The sequence below is a fragment of the Oryx dammah genome, unplaced genomic scaffold (assembly GCF_014754425.2).
Source record: "Oryx dammah isolate SB20612 unplaced genomic scaffold, SCBI_Odam_1.1 HiC_scaffold_5, whole genome shotgun sequence".
Taxonomy (NCBI): Eukaryota; Metazoa; Chordata; class Mammalia; order Artiodactyla; family Bovidae; genus Oryx; species Oryx dammah.
The window spans coordinates 59,742,160-59,762,068 of NW_024070189.1; the positions used below are offsets into that span (position 1 = coordinate 59,742,160).

Here is a 19,909-nt window from a genome sequence, read left to right on the forward strand (position 1 = left end):
CTACATATGTCCAACATTCAAAGTTCTTTGAAAGGAAATCGTGTGGGGTTTAGCAGACGCCACAGGGCTTCCATGGAGGGAGGTGTCCTTGTTCCCCTAGGGTGAGAGGTCCAGAACTGTGTGATGTGACCTGGGAAACAGCAAGGGGAGAGAGCATACTGGGGCTCCTTGAGGGTGGAGGTGGGGGTTGAGAAAGGCTGTATGTCTCTGCAATTTCTGAACAGGTTCACTTTCTCTCTCGAGGAAAGAGAGGAGGATAAAAATACTCTTTCCCACAGAAGCAAAAGGGAAGAGGCCAGCACAGTAAGGGCTCCTCGCTGTCACCAACCGTGCAGCCCTCAGCCTCCGAGAGGAAACTTTGGGTCCTCTCTCAGCACTTCTCCCCACTGACAGACGAAACTTACCCCAGAGACGACTAGCTCCCCACCAAGGTTCTGCACCTCGGCCTTGACTTTGCTGCAGATGTTGAGCTGGTGGCAGTAGAGGGCGATGCGCTGAAGGTAGGCCAGCAGGTCCTGTTTGCAGGCTGAGTCTGGGCACTGATGAGAGAGCAGACTTAGCACCATGCACTCTGAGCCCAAACACTCCCACTCCTAGGGCTATTCTGACAGGCCCAGTCAGTGCCCCAACTTCCACACTCAGTGCTGCAGTGAGGATGAGAGAGGATTATCCACGTACCCGGGCTGTCACCACCCTCAGCGACTCTGCTGGGGTCCCTGCCTCTGGAGAAAAGTGACAGTGCCATGAGCTAGAGCAAAGGGCTGTCTGCTCAGAGGGACCAGATCTGCTCAGCTGTGAGCACACTGTAAACACCTGGTTAAAGGAGAGTCATTTTAGGCAAAGATGGAGAACAAGTGAATCAGCCAAAGCAAGCAGAGCACCTCTCAAGTGTTGACGCAAACACCTCCCTTCTGTGAGGCTGGGGTTTTCTGTTCTCAGCAGCTCCTGAAGCGTGGCAGAGCCAGACCTCATTTGCATTTTAAGATGATTGTGTAAGAAGACTGTGTTAGGAGCTGTGTGGAGGGCGGAGCAGGGAGTCAGTGAGGAAAGGCCACAGTCTCGCGGGCACAGGCTGTGCACAATGGACTGAGTGGTGCCTCCTAGAGGAAGAGGCCAGACGGCGCTCACATTCGTGTGGCCAGTAGATGCACTGGAGCTGAGTGCCAGGTTATACGTAAAGAGGGGCGTCAAGGAGGGCTTCCCAGTCTTTGGCTTGAGCACTGTCACTGTCCTGCAGCCCTGATGCAGGCTGAGCATGTGGACACTTGAGGGAAAGCAGTGGGAAGGCTTTGTGACTATAGCTGAAAATAGCTTGTAAACTTTCCTGGAGATTTACACATTTTTTTCAACACATCAGTAGAGAAAAGGGATGAAGGACGGGTGGCTGGGAACATAGACATCTGTCCCCACTTAGGCACATCATGCTTCCAAAGCACCAGACAAAAGAGCTCCTGATTCTTACATGAAATACACCCACAAGAGGCTCTTACACAGTTAGTTTCAGTATATTATTGGGGCTTGCAGAATTAGCTCCTACCCAGAGCTATCCTAAAGAGATCCGAAGAGCTAACAGTAAAGGCTGGTTTTAGCTGTCAATCAAGGCAAGGTTTTAGGACATACACACCTGCTCCAGAGATGTGCTGTAATGCAAACTGGGCCTGTCTTACAAAACTTGTCAAAGAAATAGGAATTCAGAAATCCTTAAAACTCTATGCTGATGTTAATCAAGCAGGTTGGTGAGTTAAGAACACTGTTTGAGATTAGGAGAGTGCTGTGGCTCATGAAAAAACCCTGTCAACACCCCTGGGCTGCCCAAGCCCAGCATGAACTTTAAGGCCCGTGGGGCAGGTCTGTTACTTACATGGTCTGCGATGGTGCGGCCGAGCTTATCCATCCTGGAGCCTGCCTCAGCAATTTTCTTGGCGGCACTGATCACATCGGATGTGTTTTTGAGTGGTCCTTTACCTCTGAAAAAAGGGAACAAGGATGACTGTAACTAAAGCCCTCGTAGGTGGGGTTCACTGCAAAGCATGCAGGGAGCAGCGCGTCCGGCCTGCGGGGGCTGCTCACCGGGTGAAGTCCGTCATCTCCATCATGATCATGCACATCTGCTTGGCCAGCACGATGATGTCATTGCCACTGTCGTCCCACTTGGACACCTCAGCATCCAGCTTGCTCTTTTCTTCCTGAAAACTGGCCACCTGTTCCGCAATCTTTGCTTTCTGCTCCTGGGGAAGCTGAGCCATGATCGCCTGAAATCAGAAGCACAGAAAGCTCTTACATAAAGAGAATATGAAGTTCTCACAGTGCATTAACCAAGAGTATTTCCACCAAGCAATCTATGACATAGGTAAGATGATGCTTTAATAGGTTTCATTTTGCCTGAAGAGCCATTTATTCTTATTTTGTGAAGTTTATAGCTTCCTGACCCACTTTCAAGAATAACAGCGTATGAGGGGTTTGAAGGCTAATGCACAAGCTTCGTGATCACACCTGCACAGGGACAAAACCTGCTTAACTTAATTCTTTAAAAGTTTCATCTTCTGAAGTCAGAAAAATCACATTATATTAGACATAGGTGGAATCTGATTTTTTTTAAAAAGATACAAATGAACTTATTTACAAAACAGAAACAGACTTACAGATTTTGAAAACTTAGGGTTGATTACCAAAGGGGAAACATGATGGGGGTGTGGCTGAATCAGGAGCTTGGCATGAACGCACAGTATTTTATACATAAAACCAAGGGCCTGCTGTATAGCACAGTGAATGCTACTCAATATTCTGTGATAACCTACAAAAGAATCTAAAAAAGAATGAATATGTGTATAACTGAATCACTTTACTGTACACCTGAAGTTAACATAACATTGTAAATCAACTATACTCCAATAAAATTATTTTGAAGAAAAATAAACTTCCTTTAACCTTAAAAATAAAAAAAAAATGTCATCCTCTGCCTCCTGCCACGGGGATGAGGGAGGGGCTAATGCACGCAGGCCTTTCCCTGGTGGCAGTATATACATCTCCAACTTTCCAAGATGAACCAGAAGTAGTCTTAAAATGTAAGTTTTAAAGAAAGCAGAAGAGAACCTGCTGCAGAGCACACTTCTCAGGCACTCAAGGCGGCACTCACACCTGAGCCTGCGGCACCTAGAGGCCCGCTGCCCTCCTCAAGCCCCAGACTCGGGCCTAGGACTAGCTCCTCTCGACTCAGCTCCCCAAGTGCTAGGACCCAGTGGGGCTTAAAGCAGAGATGAACCCGCTGTTCAAAATGACTTCTAAGGGGTGAAAAAAGACTCCTTAGTAATATTTCTTGGCATCCTCCCAAAAACATAAATGCAATTGATTGAAGATTTAACGACTCGAATGAATGCAATGGCTCTGATTTTCTTGAATGTACCACTGTTATTTTTTTCCCCATGAATAATTAAATAGTTCATGCCCATGGTATCATTGAGATAGGCAGAGACAGCAATCTTTTTTGAGTTTCACTGCCCTATTAACAACCCTTGCATTGACTGGAGCAGAGCGCTTTCCTGACTCGGGGCTCTTCACAAACCAAAGCCTCGGTACAGCTGAGGGGCCCGTGTTCCTGCCCTGCTCTAGCTGAGGAGACATTCTGGGTGACCCTACAATGCACTAGCAGGCGCCACACTTAGGATAAGGTTCCACTGCCAGAGAAAACGAGAGGAAAAACGGTGTTCTCAATAATGAGAGAGTTTTTCTGGAAAAGAAAAAGCTAAGAACAGGGACAGACAGGGAGGTCTGCAGGGCAAGTTAAACCTGGTCTTTACCCGGGCACTCTGGCCAGCTATTAGCTGGTCGTCTTCTGTCTGGACGCTTGTCCTGCTTCTGACATCGAAGTCTTCCGTCTCAAAGTCAGAGTCATCCAGCTCCTCAGGGGTCTGCCACCAAGACAGAAATGACAAGTCAAACACAACCCTGGGCCGCCAGCAGCCCCGAGCCCCTGGGCCCACAGCCCCAGGGTCTGATGTAAAGACATCCAGAATTTTCTGTAGTATTCCAAACAGCCACGAGAAATAAAGTTAAAATTGCTCAATATTTGAACCCTGCTTCACTGATGCATGTGCCAAGCAGACCGTTCAACAAACAGTGAGCAAAGGCACCATACCAGCATTCCCAAAGGACCTAGAGGGTTTCAGTTTCTACCAGAGTCAAGACTCTGCTTGACAAAAGGTTTTCACTTCATATACTTCTCCGACATCTGCATCTTAAGACAAATGTGAGAGTTGTTCTGGGTGGAAAACGTACTGTAGTAAAAATAGCAGTTTCATACATTAAACATACATTAAACAGATTCTTATAACTTTGCCATTTTTTTTATGGAAAAAAGAAAATTAACTGAATTAATACCGGGATTTCTCTTAGGTTAGCAAAGGTTGATCTGAGGAGTAAAAACAGGCAGTGTATTTTTATGTACTTTTATTAAAGGAAGAGAGAATATGGCAGATAAAGTCTGAGTAAATACCAAAGGAACTGATCACTTTTTTGCTTTAATTATGAAATAAAAATTCTTATTTTGTACACCCTCCAGCCTCTCGTGATTAGCTGCTGACTTGAAACATAATGTAATCTTCTGGAAATTATCAGCAACAGGGCAGCAGGCAGAACAGCTGGGGTTGGCTCTTGGCCCAGCTGGCCGGCCTGTGACAAGAGGGCAGTGAGGCGAGTCACTCATCTGCACCAGGACCTAATCCAACCCCAGCCTGAGGGCTTCCTGTGAGGAAGCATCCGGACTGCCCAGAGGATGTTGGGTTTGTACACATGTGAAGGCTGGGCCTGCCCTCCGTGTGGAGGTGCGGACAGTGGCGGGGGGTCACTTGAGGCACCAGTGAGTTACACGTCAGTGCAACACCTGGAGTCCAGCTGCTGCTGGCCAGTGTGATTCTGGAGTCACAGACACTTGAGCCTTGCGGTGAGGGGTGCCTCTTAACAGCATCTCTACTTGCCCACCTTCCTCCATAGCCCATCACAGACCCAAGAACTGTTCTTACCAGGGAAACCAAATTATCTTCTATCTGTTCATTCACTTGTTGAATCTCTGTGTGCCAAGCAAGCAGTTCTGAGCCCTTAAGGTACAGAATGACAGAGACAAACATCCCCAATCTCACAGATACAAGACTGCAGGCACCCAAGGATGTGAACAGTGAGACTGGGAAGCAGCTGCATGAGTCCAGGTGACAGGTGCTGGTGCCCTAGACCAGGGCAGGAACCACGTTCAGAATCCCTATTTATTATAAAGGTAGAGCAACAGGATCTGCGGATAAATCAGATTCAGCGTATAAGGCAAAAGTGGAATCAAAGCTGAATCTAAAGTTTGGGCCTAAGCAAGTGAAGACAGATGTGTCATCAACTGATGAGAGAACAGAGTGGAGAGATGCGGAGCTCACTTTGGGGATGACAAGCTTGAGGCAGACAAGTGAGGGGCAGCAAGCAGGGTGGCTAGAGGAGTGGACCACGGGAGTCAGCCTCTCACTGGTTTTCTCTCATCTTTATGCTCCAAGCGAAATGAATACAGTCAGAAAAGAGACAGGTGAGAAACTATGCTACAGGGTGTACCCGTGGTCCCGGGCTGTGAAGATGGAGGAGGAGAAACCAGCGAGACTGAGGAGGAGGGGCCAGCGAGTTTTCTTCCGATGGGAGAAATTAAGGCATGTTTGTCTGCTGGGGGAAAAGTGCTGGAGGAACAGGGAACGACACCCAGTGCAGGGAACAGGCTCAGCCAGGAGCAGATGTTCAAACCACCTCAGGATCCTCGGGAACGATGGATCCCTGGTGGCTCAGAGGGTGAAGCGTCTGCCTGAAATGTGGCAGACCCGGGTTTGATCCCTTGGTCAGGCAAATCCCCTGGAGAAGAAAATTGCAACCCACTCCAGTATTCTTGCCTGGAAAATCCCATGGATGGAGAAGGAGCCTGGCGGGCTACAGCCCATAGGGTTGCAGAGTCGGATATGACTGAGTGACTTCACTTTCACTTTTTTAGGATCCTCAGTGAAACAGTTACCAGGGCCAGACAGGTAGGATGGGGCACAGGTGGGGAAAGGGGAGGCAAGCAGGAAGGTAGGAAGTGTTCCCAGACTGTATAGCACCAGCAGTCCCCTGATATCCTGGGTCCAGTGACCCCAGTCAAATGACTGTACTTTTATGCACCATGTTCAGCAGGAGACAGAATTTCACTAGGGTTGTATTTTGAAAGGCAAATAAGGGGAGTAAAAGGGTGCAAAAGAGATTGTACTGATGAAACAGAAGCTGGAATAGGAATGAGGCAAGGACCCGAGAGGCTGAGTGAGGGTTGCAAGTGGGGAGGACCAACCGGCTGAAGATCCTGATAGACTCAAAGCATTGCTGGGAGTCACAGAACCAAAGGGAGCAGCTGACCGAAGGGATGATGGAGATGCTGGTTATGACAAGGACCAGGCAAGAGTAGGCAAAAGAGGCTAAGTACAAGACATCAAGAAACCAAGAGGCCCTGGGTTGGAAGGATGGTTCCTGAATTAAATCAAGACAAAAAGGAGGAACTAAACCAAGGCTGCTGCAGACCTACCTGTCCTTGCTCCCTGAGCCCTCCCAGGTGACCACACCCAGGTTCCATCTCACCACACCTTCCAGGGCCTCTCGTACTTACGATCCAACACAGCAGTAAGCACACAAGAAACAGCTACTACATGCCAGGCTCTGACCTGAGCACGTTATCTCCAGTTCATCCCATCAAGCTATCAACAACATCATCTGCATCTTAGAGAGATGCAGGAACTTGCTGAGAGTCTCAGATGTGAGGAGGAATCCTGCTTCCACAGAACAGGCCCTAGATGTGCAGGTATCTTGGGGTATGTGCTGTGCCAGCTCATTTAAAACCCCAAAGGCCTTAATCTCAGACACTCAGCAACTCATGATTATTAATGTTTCTTCTGTTCTCTGTCTGCATGCACAGAAAAACAGGGCTGCGTTTTGCCACCACTGGTGCAGTTGACCCAGGGACCCCTTCGCACCTCTGGAGGCCAAGCCTCCCTGAGCATGGGCTGCTTTCCGGCACAGCAGCAGGGGTGAACAAAGCAACAGGCTCCCCCAGATCCCCTCCCAACCCCCAGTATGTGCAGGTGACCCGGGCTTGCAGGAACAGCCAGCAGCCAGCCATACAATCCTTGAGCCATTCTCGTTGCTCCTTACCCGAGAGAAGTGCAGTAATGCCCAAGTGTTTCTACGTTGCATACAGAATGTATCCAGCCTGATGCAACTATCTTAGAAATGGCTTCTGTTTCCAGCTGAGGGGGTAAAAAGTGGGACAGAACCCTGTCCACCTTGGGCGGTCTGACTAGCAAACCATGAAGGTGTAACGGCAACTCCCCGACATGACTAGATTGTCAGCAGAGCCCAGCAGCCGTCTACTCAGCAGGCCTGCGTTCCAAATGCTGGCTCTGTGGCTACGGCAGGGCTGGCCCGAGCCTGGGGGCATCCAGGTGACCCCGGGAGAGCTTGGCACAGGTCCTGCTCTCAGCTTCCAGAGCAACACGTTCATGTTCAGAACAGCGTGTGACAGATCAGCTGCTATGTGAGTCCCAGCCTAAGACACAGGATGATCACAGAGGAGGTGGTGGTTTCTCAAAATCCTATTGTTTGTGCCCAGGGGACCCCAGACACTGCTTCAGATGGTGAGAACTGCCGCTGGCTCAGAGAGGACGGGTCAAATGGGGCCCAGAGCAGGTGGCACTTCCCTTCAGCCACGGTGAGAGGGCTCGACACTTGGCCCTGAGATCAGGAGCATCACCAGGGGCTGCAGAGCCCCTCATCCTTCCCCTCAACACGCTGGGGCTCTAGTACCCTGCCTGCCTGCCACCCCTCTGAGGTGAGGAGTGCTCCATGTAAAGAACAGCTTCAACCTAAATAAAGGAAATATTCCCTTCTCTGAAATCCACTGAGGAGCCTTCATTTTCTGTCACTGCCCTTTAACTCAAGAGGAAGCCTCAATTCATACTAGGTCCCCTTTTCTCAGCCCAAGTTTGGGCTCTAACTTGCAACTAAAAGTCATTTTAAACAACGTAATTAAACATATCTCTTCCTAACAGCCCTTAGATTCATGGTTTTAATATATTGCCAACACATCTGTTGAGTTCCAGAATGATGCATTGCTCAAGTTTAGCAAATGATAAGAAGGAAGCTGTTAAAACATCTGAAATGCAGTTACTCACCCTTATCATCAACACCGCTTTCCTGATGTCCCGGATGCCATCGTACACCAGGCGGGAGGCATCGATAAACTCGTTTTCATCCATGGGCTGGGCAGGGTCTGAGCTGAGGGCTTCCACAGCCGCTTCCACTTGCTCAGTAAAACGTGGCATGACTGCGGAGAAGACACATGATAACATCACCACCAGCCCTCCTAAATCCCTCAGTCAGATGCAGAGAGGCAGAGTGTATGATGAAGAGCCTCTGCTTCTACCTATGTGTATTTATGGTTCAAACAAATTAAATGCCATATTTTACAAAGACCTGAATCCTCTTCTTTGTCTCTGGCCAGATTCTGCAACACAGGATTTAGATGGCTGAGAATTTGAATTGGGATTAACTAGAGGCCTTACTAGAATGGGACTCTCCTTAATTCAGTGTGTTCACTAACTAGAGATATAACTCAGAAGTTCATCTTAAAATACTGAGTTCAGAATGACTCCCATTACTACCTGTGGGACACAAATAAGGGAAACATGTTTGTGTGGTCTTACTGTGGCTGACCAATGACTCATAAATCTGATGTACCTTCCAGAACTCTTGTCCGAAAACCAAACTGAGTCCCAGTGTCCTACTTCCTAACCACAGGGCCATCTGTGTGTGAGGAGCACAGGTAAGGGAGGGAGTCCCGCACCTGTGTTGGAGAGCAGCTTGGTTGCTTCCAGCACCTTCTCTGTGTAGACTCCTGGTTCATAGTTGTCCATCTCTGAGGTGACGACATGAATGACCCGGGCAGCCCGGCCTCGAATTGCACCAGCTGTGCGGTCCAGCCCATCCACATCTTTCTCTTGGAGAGCAATGACACATTTGTTCACGTCTTCCAAAATGTGATTCTCTGAAGAACAAACAAAAACAGCTGAATGAGGGAGGAGGCCTCCCACCAGAAGGGGACGATTTTAAGCTGGCATGTGTCACTCATCCAGTGCTCACTGCGTGCCAGCTACAGTGCCAAAAGCTTTGCACATCATTCACTCAAGAGACCAGACTACCCAGGATCAACTGCCTGGAAACTGGACCCACAATCACCCCAAGAATAACCATCTTTATTCCAGGTTTAGAAGAGACAGGCAGAGACGACCATCTTTCAGAATCCTTGATAGTTTCTTTCCCTTAAACAGTTTCACTGATTTTATATCCCAAAGTTTAAACTAGAAGACAAGGTTCACTATTCCCAGTGCCTTACCCCTCACTCCAGGAGATGCCAGTGGTATTCAGACAAACGACCGAGACATCAGGACAACTCTGGAACATGAGAAGGGCCTGGAAGGCAGGCAAAAGCCTCGTGGAGTTGGATTTGGAAGATCTACCAGAACTGTTTTTCCTCAAAGACAAAGCTTGACCCTGGGTATTGGGAACCCCAGAAAGAGGAGTTCACATTAACCTCATCTATAATAGCAAAGTGGGAGCAACCAAAATGTCCCAGAACAGAGTAATAAATTATGGGCACTGTGCAGCCACTGAAATGGATGAAGATCTGCAAGGGCTGACCCAGAATGGGAAAGGGAATGTTCTCACCACCAGGAACTGTGCAGTCTACCAGCAGACAGCCCTCATGACAGGGCTGCCCACACCGTATGGGGCCAGTGGGTGAGCAACACAGTCTCCAGGTCATTGTCTGGCTATTTTCTTCCTTAAACCAAGACAGTTCATGCACTGGTTTTTCTGGAAGAGTCAGGACAATTAGAGCAAATGTAATCTGTTTAAGAAACACATTTGGGGACTCCCCTGGTGGCTCAGTGGTAAAGAATCTGCCTGCCAATGCAGAAGACACAGGATCAGCCCCTGATCTGGAGGACCCCACATGCCACAGAGCAACTAGGCCCATGTGCCTCAGCTACTGAAGACCGAGAGCCCACACGCCGCAACAGAAGCCCCCAGCTTTCTGCAACTAGAGAAAAGCAGGTGCAGCAATGAAGACCCAGCAGAGCCATACATAAATAAAATTATAAATAATAAAGACCGAGAAACACAGCTGACCATTCCTTTCCCATCCTGGTTACCTTATGCTTTTGACTTGTCATTATCTAGGACTGGTTCCTGATTTAATTCCCTTCTAAAAGTTATTACCCTTCCCTCATAGCCTCTGCTGAGAGAGTCATGTTACATAACACAATGTCTAGAAGAGTGATTACAATAGCTTTACCTCCTAAGATACCTCAAACAAGCAAGTGGACATGATGCTGTTTCCTCTTATCTCAAGGGGACCCAGAGGCAAGTGCAAGTACTTAGCAGCTCCAGCAAACAACAGAGCCACCACAATGCCCTGCCTGTGGGCTTCCAGATACCCAGCAGGCTCCAGGAACAGGGCCCTCCATTCTGAAGTTCCCTGGAGATGGCACGCATGGCTTGCACCTACAAAACTAAACCTACTCTTACCATGTGATACAGCAATTTCATTCCGTGGAATTTATGCAATGGAGCTAAAGACATAAGTCCACACAAAGACCTGCACACAGATGTCTACAGCAGCTTTACTCATAACTGCCAGAACTAGGACGCAATCGAGGTGTTCTTCAGTAGGCGACCGGAAATACTGTGGTACATCCAGACTGTGAATTATTATTCTGCACTTAAAAAAAAAAAGTGCTATCAAGTTATGAAAAGACATGAAGGAACCTCAGGAGTTGCCAGGTTTTGAAGCAGGAAAGACTGAATAGGTAGAGGACAGAAGATTTTTAGGGCAATGAAAACACTCTGTATGACGCTATAATGATGGCTACATCTGTACACTACCAAGAAGGAACAGTGTTACTGTAGGTTCATCAATTGTAACGAGTGTGCTACTATGATGGGGGCTATAGATAACAAGGAGGCTGTGCATGTGTGGGGACAGAAAACAGATAGAAAAATCTTTGTACCTTCTTCTTAATTTGGCTTCCTCTCAAATTGCTCTAAAAGTCTTTAAAAAAACTTTTTTAAAATCATCAATTAAATATCTTTCCAAGGAGCCAAAATACAGCACTAAAAAAAGGGGCGAGGGGAGAATGAATTACCACAAGACAGCTAACAAGACCATAATTCAGCATCTTACTCCTTGGAAGGAAAGCTATGACAAACCTAGACAGCATATTAAAATGCAGAGATATCACTTTCTAACAAAGTAGTCAAAACTTTGGTTTTTCCAGTAGTCACATATGGATGTGAGAGTTGGACTAGAAAGAAGGCTTAGCACCAAAGAATTCAATTGCTTTTGAACTGTGGTGCTGGAAAAGACTAATGAGTCCCTTGGACTGCAATGAGATCAAATATGTCAATCCTAAAGGAAATCAACCCTCAATATTCATTGGAAAGAATAATACTGAAGCTGAAGTTCCAATACTTTGACCACCTGGTGCGAAGACCTGACTCACTGGAAAAGACACTGATGCTGGGAAAGGCTGAAGGCAAAAGGAGAAGAAGTGGGCAGCAGAGGATGAGATGGTTGGACAGCATCACTGACCAAGTGGATATGAATTTCAGCAAACTTCAGGAGACAGTGAAGGACAGGGAAGCCTAGTGTGCAGCAGTCCATGGGGTCAAAAAGATTCAGACATGACTTAATGACTGAAAAACAACAAATTCAAACATTAAGAGACTTGTTTGAGTTTATACAACTGCACTATTAAAAGATATAATGTACTGAACTTTTAACATAAACCAATTTTAGGGGTAATAAATGAACGCACTGGTCATAGCAAACATCTTCTTCCAGCAACGCAACAGATGACTCTACACATGGACATCACCAGTCTGTCATTACTGAAATCAGATTGATTACATTCCCTGCAGCTGAAGATGGAGAAACTCTATACAGTCAGCAAAAATAAGACAGGGAACAGACTGTGCCTCAGATCATGAACTCCTTATTGTCAAGTTCAGACTTAAATTGAAGAACACAGGAAAAACCACGAGTCCATTCAGGTATGACCTAAATCAAATCCCTTATGATTATACAATGGGAGGTGACAAATAAATTCAAAGGATTAGATCCGATAGACTGCGAGAAGAACTATGGATGGAGGTTTATAACATTGTACAGGAGATGGTGATCAAAACCAGCCCCAAGAAAAACAAATGCAAAAAGGCAAAATGGTAGTCTGAGGAGGCCTTAGAAACAGCTGAGAAAAGAAGAGAAGCAAAAGGCAAAGGAGAAAAGGAAAGGTATACCCATTCGAATGCAGAGTTCCAAAGAATAGCAAGGAGAGCTAAGAAAGCCTTCCTAAGGAAACAATGCAAAGAAATAGAGGAAAACAATAGAATGGGAAAGACTAGAGATCTCTTCAAGAAAATTACAGACACCAAGAGAACATTTCATGCAAAGATGGGCTCGATAAAGGACAGAAATGGTATGGACCTAACATAAGCAGAAGAGATTAAAAACAGGTGGCAAGAATACACAGAAGAACTATACAAAAAAGATCTTAATGACCCAGATAAGCACAATGGTGTGATCACTCACCTAGCCCAGATTACTTATGTACACAGTACATCATGAGAAATGTCTGGCTGGATGAAGCACAAATTGGAATCAAGATTGCTGGGAGGAATATCAATAACCTTGGATATGCAGATGACACCACCCTTATGGCAGAAAGGAAAAAGGAACTAAAGAGCCTCCTGATGAAGGTAAATGCAGAGAGTGAAAAAGCTGGCTTAAAACTCAACATTCAAAAAACAAAGATCATGGCATCTAGTCCCATCACTTCGTGGCAAATAGATAAGGAAACAATGCAGTGAGAAACTTTATTTTTCTTGGGCTCCAAAATTACTGCAGATGGTGACTGCAGCCACGAAATTAAAAGATGCTTGCTCCTTGGAAGAAAAGCTATGACCAACCTAGACAAAATATTAAAAAGCAGAGACATTACTTCGCTGACAAAGGTCCATACAGTCAATGCTATCGTTTTTCCAGTAGTCATGGACGGTATGAGAGTTGGACCATAAAGAAGGCAGAGTGCTGAAGAACTGATGCTTTTGACTGTGGTGTGGAGAAGACTTGAGAGTCCCTTGGACTGCAAAGAGATCCAACCAGTCAATCCTAAAGGAAATCAGTCCTGAATATTCATAGGAAGAACTGATGGTGAAGCTCCAATAATTTGGCTAACTGTTGGTGAAGCTCCAATAATTTGGCTGCCTGATGCGAAGAACTGATTCACTGAAAAAGACCCAGATACTGAGAAAGATTGAAGGCAGGTGGAGAAGGGGACGACAGAGGATGAGATGATTGAATAACATAACTGACTCAATGAACATGAGTTCAATGGACATGAGTTTGAGCAAGGTCCAGGAGATCCTGAAGGACAGGAAAGCCTGGCATGCTGCAATCCATGGGTCACAAAGAGTCAGACATGACTGAACAACAACAATGAACCAATCATAAGAATAAAGGGATTCAGAGCTGTTTAGAACATAAAAATCTTTTATATACTTATTACATCAATATGTATATAAATAACATCTACATATTACTTAAACTAAGCAGACTGGCACTGAGCCTGCCCACCATACTAGGCCCTAGGTTAGAAATTCCTACTTTTACTGAATCTAACACAGCATCTGGAGAAGGGGAAGAGAAGGAATAAAAAAGAAATGATGTTGCTAATTAAACTATGAACCAAAGTTTTCCTATATCACTGATTTTCAAGACTCATCCCAGCTTCAGGATTATTAATACTTGGGGTGGGAAAGCACCTTTGGGAATCACTAAAGCACAGCATTTTTTTTCATTCATTAAACACAGTGGCCCAAACTTCACCAAGGATTTATTAACCTTCATCTTGGCAAGTAGTTTTTAAAAATCAATTTAGATTTTCTTGAATTTATACAGGTTTTCTTCCAGACAAACCCAAACCAGGAAGGGCCTGCCATTCTTCAGCCACTCAAGGAAGGCTTCTATTTCAGGAAGCTGACTGAAGTAACATTTTCTACCCTCAATGAGAAAGCCCCAGCCAGCTGAGGCCACTACATACCCAGGACACAACCAACCTGCCCTCTATACTTGAGCCCTAAGGGAAAAGTGAGTTCCCACTGGACATACATGCAAACATAGGAGGGTTGGAAGTAGCCACACTAACTTAAGCCATAAGTTACTTTAACAGAATTTCTAAGGAAACTCCATTCTGAGTAGACACACCAATCTGGATCCCATTAAAAACTCAGATGGTTCAATATAGTCTTTATCTGTAGATGCTTCAAACAGGGAAACACACACACAAACATAACACTCTTATCTCCAAGGGATCATATTATGGAATTAATATATCTGGTTTTCATTTGAAAATCCTTCTAGGACTGCCTCTGCCTATCTACCGCAGCCATGTCAATGGCTGTGCTGTGCCCTACTGAACAGACGGAAAGGCCATCATCTGCTTATCTAGTCTTCTCTTAGGCGTTTTGGTTGAAGTGAACATACCTGCACAGGTATTCTGGCAAACATCTGTGTAACCATCCTCAGGAAAATTTCTAGCAATGGGATTACTAAGTCAAAAGGCAAATGTGTATAAAGTAGATGTATGATGCCTAATTGCCCTCTGGGAATCAAGCCAAATGGTATTCTCCAAAAAGCCTGTATGAACTTACACTCAGTCCACAATGTCTAACAGGGCCCATTCTGCCCACCCCTTGCTCTGGATATCTTTATCAGTGCAGCCTTATGCATACACAAGAAATGATAATATTAATACTCTATATAGAGAATGTACTCCAATATTATGAGAAGAGCCTGAGTGCCTGACATTTAACTCACTCTGTAGTAACCATTTTTTTAAAAAAATCACTATTAATTATTGTGGAAACCAGGCACAGAAGTATTGAGTGACTTATTCAATCTAGGATGCATGGGAGTCAGAGATCAAATATCACCACCACTTCCCTACCTTATCTTCAGTCCTGGAGTTTTGCAATTAAACAAACAACAACAACAACAACAACAAAAAACTAGGTACAAAAATCCTTTTATTTAGACCAATCAAACCAAATTACTTTGGCATAGTGACAATGAAGCAGAGTACAAATTACTACTATTTGTTGCCCCAAAGTATCTAATGCATTATATTGTTTCCAAGAGCACTTGGTTAAAAAAAAAACAACAAACCCAATTATAATCACTCTAACCAACCACTTGCAACCTAAAAAAAGAGAAGGGAGGGGGTAGGGTGCGGGAATCAAAACTTCCACATGAAAGCAGAGTAAACAAATGAGAAAGTAAATTGCATTTCCACGGAAAACATTTATCAAATACAATTCAAATGAAATTCAAACAGTCTTTATCGCTTTGATAAATTTCAAACCACTGTCCTTAAGGAATCAGTCCATATAAATATATTCATGGCTTACTGGATGTTGTGTAGCATCCTAAATCGCCTCCAATATTTACAAGGCAACATTCTGAATAGAACAGCTCAGGGAAAACGAGTGCCCCTCCCTCCTCCCCGGAAGTGGCCTGCATGTCCCTCTTTATTTGCAAGGGCCACTGGCTCACATCTGATACCCAGTGACTCAAGCTCCCCCTGCCCTGCAGCCTCGTGAAACACTGGCATCAGGGTCTTGGTGGCTTTACCAAGTTATACACAATATGACCATTATTTTTTAAGCTGCAAAACTTGGGATATGACTGATAATAAGCACAAGGGAACTTCTGGAACCAATGGGACAGAATATGCAGAAATAATGGAGCTAAAACAGCAGAGGGTCCTTTCAGTCCTATCCCCTAAGTAACTTACCCTTGGAAGGGCTCTCATGAGTAGACAGGGCTGCAGCAACACACAGGCCCCATGGATTCCAAGAGGGACTGACGGAAAAGTCATTACTAGAAATATTCCTCCAAACCTATCCCACTGCCAAAGGGCCACAAAACCCCAGGACATGGAAAAACACTAACACACCAAGGAGTCAAATCAGATTCTTACTTTTCATTAGGTCAAATTTCATGAAGTGCATCAACCTTAAGCCAGAGCCTGTGCTGGGCAGTTGCCCAGCAGCCCCTTAACTCAGAAACATGCCCACTTTGCTGAGGGACTACTGAGCACCACTGTGCCTCTGGGCAATGTGAAATGGCAGAGAGGGCAGACCTTGGCTTCTGCTAGAAAGACTGCTAAAAAGCACACAGCTGCTACAGATGGCACCTGCTGTCCAACCTGGGGGGCGCCTCTCAAAAGGCTGTGAGCTAGGGAGACCACTGGGTGCCTGCCCACTAGAAAATGGGATTCCTCTCAACGAAAGCCAGTCTGATGTGTGAGATGGGGGGATATCGCTAATCTGCCACATAAATAGTGCTAAAGCTGCCATGGATGAGGTTAGTGTATAAGGGTATAAAGGAATCTAAATGCCAAAACTTAACTGATCAATCCAGTAGCACTCTACACAGGCATCTGCCTGTCTCTTCCTTTCAAACCAAGCCCCTGAAAAGCACACCATGACAACCAGAGGAATTTTGAGTAATAGCCTTATCCTGTTAATTAATTAATTACCTGACACTACTAAGCAAGCCTGTGACAAAACCTTAGAGAAACACACTAATGAGGGTCTCTGAAATTCAGATGCTCTGAAAGCACCATCACCTCCTGACTGAGACGACTGTTCGGTGTGTTTATTTGCTAAATGGAAACAGTCTAAACTCCTTTCCATCAAGTCAACCCTTCTATTTTCCCATATTTGCATAATAATTAAACATACTCACCAGACAACAGTTACATTAGAAAATCTGATTTCTCTTTACTGTTCTTCTGTTTTATGTCATATACCCTAAAAATATTGCCTGGATCCCACTAAATGCCACTGCAAAATCCCTTTTGTTTTCTGATCTGAAGAATGCTGCATGAGGGACATCTGATTCTATTCTATTTTATTCTGCTGTAAGAGGACTAGAAATCCCTTGAGACCAAGCCTTACTTGGTAAGTAAGTTTAGGAATGTAATATCTATCTCCAAAGGGGGGCTTTGCACTTAGATTTCAGAATTTGTTGTTTGCTTAAAAGTGTGCTGTGAAGGTGGAATGTTTTTCTCTAAACCTATGAAAAAGAATAATTCAGTATTTCATTGGGAAAACAACAGAAGGCCAAGATTTCCCAAAAAAGCAATTGCTGCATTTTTGGCACCTGCAAAAATGTGCTTGCAAATAGGTTTTTTGTGTTAAAGTACCAGCACCTGCAATTTGGCAATCCTGCAGCAGCATGGTTCACTCCCTTGTTTGCAGTTTACAGACTCCCTGCTCCCCACTCTTTCAAGCAGAGCCAATGCTCCAGTCCCAAGGAGAGTGAGCAGAGATGGGGGAACATTGGTATGCAGAACACAGTGTCACCTTATATAGGTCACTGCTGGAGGACTGCGCTGTGCATGTACTTAAGTACCGCTTCTGTTTCAAGCCCCATTGCCACTCACATCTCCCACGTTCCAGACTGTGGTTCCCTGGGGTGACAGGTAGTTTCAGCCCTACAAGGACCAGCCGCTGACTGCCCACAGACACTGGCCTCATGAAGCCTGGCACCTCCAGAGAGCAAGCAGCATGGCCAAGGGCAGCAGAGGCCTGTTAAATGGAGAATGCATTTATACTTGCTCAACTCTAAGGAGATGGATTGAAATTTATCTCTGTGTGATAAACAGGGAATTGCAGTTGACAGACATTTTCTATATGAATGCAATTTACTATGTCATTACCAGTTTATGTTTATATAATGAAATCAACTGTTTTTGTGAGGTGAATTACCCAGATTTATTTTTTGCAAGTTCAAAATTAAATGGTACTTAAATATTTCCTCTCTGTTTTCTATCTGTGCATCATGCAGACAGAGTCTTTCGAAAGTAGGCAGTTAAACTACGATCATTTCTGAGGGAGAGAGATGCTTTCCAAGCAGAACAATTTTTACAAAAGAAACTGAAGCTGATGATGCTGGGAATCCTATCTCCTACGTCTCACAGGCTCGTAACAAACCACCACAGTCCAGTAGGTCAGTGTTTTATCTACACACAACAGCAGCAAGAGGGATGGATGCTTATGGAGTTGTACAGGTCACAGCTGCAAAATCTTACTCCACACAGAGAACAACTTCCTCCAGGCAGTTTCCTGATTCACGCCTCTGAGACTGAGACCAGCCCACCACAAGCAGAACAACTCCAACCCTATGTCCCATTGCATTGGAGTCACTGGCAGCTGTTTTTTTAATTACAATGAAAACCAGCATAGTATTATTGCTAGAATAATTTACCTGCCCAGACTTGGGTGTTTGGATTGTCCATTATTGTAACATAGGGGAAAGTAATTATGCACAACCTCACATACTTCTCTAGGGAATCAGCTCATTACCTGAGACAGCCAAGAAGTCATCAATGGAAGTAATGTCATCGACAGCATCTGTGAGAACTCGGACTTGTTTTTCCCACTGTTCTTTAAAAAGATCCATGTTCTCTTGGGCCAGTTTACTCTGTGGTTTTGCTGCTAAAGCCAATGCAGCATTGATAACCTGTGAAGACATTAAAGTTCATTGTATACTCTTTCAGAGTCAAGAAAATAAAATAAGCCAGACACTTTGGTTGGTGGAGTGGCTATGGTTTTGTCTCCTGTGCATTTCATGAGGACACATGATACCACATGCCCCACTTAAACAGTTACAAAGATGGAAACAGAGAAGTATTAAACAAAAGGCTTTACATATGAATGGAGAAGCAATTCATCAGAAATACAGCACTGGAAATACTGGAACTATGGGCAGTAACAAACACAAATTATCTCTAATCTCCCCACTCTGTGACAGCAACTCTTCACAATTTCTGACATTTATATTCCAGGCTTTTTCTCCTCACATACACATGTACACGTGCCAAGTCAAAAATTCACAATTAGAATTATAGGCTAATAAAACTGACTACACTGCTTTTAAATACTTCTCCGTATCATTAAATGTATGTTAAAACATTAGCTGTTTACAGATGCATCTGATAGATGCACGTCACTGCTCCGACTGTAGGGGGCCTATGTCTGTTCCAGTCACCCATCACTCTTAGTCTTGTGATGAACTTTGGCATTTTAGGCTCTTGGTACGTTCTCAAACTACGTATGTGAAAAATGTTTTTCTGAGGCATACTGTACTTGACATACAACTTCAAAGAAAGTATAATATTTATTAAGTTTAAAAGTTATTTCTTCTAAAATAATAAAAAGTCATTTCTTTTTTAAAAAACACACAAACAAAAAACAGCTTTACTGAGATATCATTTTATATATGCCAAACAATTCACCCATTTAAACTGTAATATGCAGAGATTTTTGGTATATACAGTTTTGTAACCATTACCATAATCATTTTTAAAACACTTCTATCACTCCAATAAGAAACCCCATATCCACTAGCAGTCCCTCCCTATTTCCCCTAATCCTATCTTCCAGCAACCACTAACTTAACTTTGTGATTTTTAAAAATTTATCTATTTTGGTAAATTTTTATGAATTACCTATTCTGGACTTTTCCTATAAATGGAATCGTATTAATATGTGCATTTTTGGAACTAGCTTCTTTCACTTAACATGTTTCCAAGGTTCATACATACTATAAAATTTATCAGTACTTCACTCTTTCTATTGACAAATAATATGCCATTATATGAATTTATCACATTTTCTTTATGCAATTATCAGCTAACAGATATCTGAATTCTAGTTTTTGGTCATTATGAATAATACTATGAACATT

At 44.4% G+C, this 19,909-nt stretch overlaps 1 protein-coding gene across 3 annotated transcripts in view; it reads right to left on the reverse strand.

Annotated features, from left to right (window-relative positions):
• CTNNA1 (catenin alpha 1) overlaps nt 1-19,909 on the reverse strand; it is a 334,496-nt gene that overhangs the window by 1,385 nt on the left and 313,202 nt on the right. For all 3 annotated transcript variants that reach the window (XM_040239992.1, XM_040239991.1, XM_040239993.1), the window contains 7 exons: nt 18,526-18,682; nt 8,882-9,082; nt 8,211-8,362; nt 3,798-3,908; nt 2,071-2,252; nt 1,862-1,967; nt 405-539 (listed from right to left, as the gene is read on the reverse strand). In XM_040239992.1, the coding sequence (XP_040095926.1) occupies nt 405-539; nt 1,862-1,967; nt 2,071-2,252; nt 3,798-3,908; nt 8,211-8,362; nt 8,882-9,082; nt 18,526-18,682 (1,044 nt within the window). The remainder of the gene's footprint in view (nt 1-404; nt 540-1,861; nt 1,968-2,070; nt 2,253-3,797; nt 3,909-8,210; nt 8,363-8,881; nt 9,083-18,525; nt 18,683-19,909) is intronic.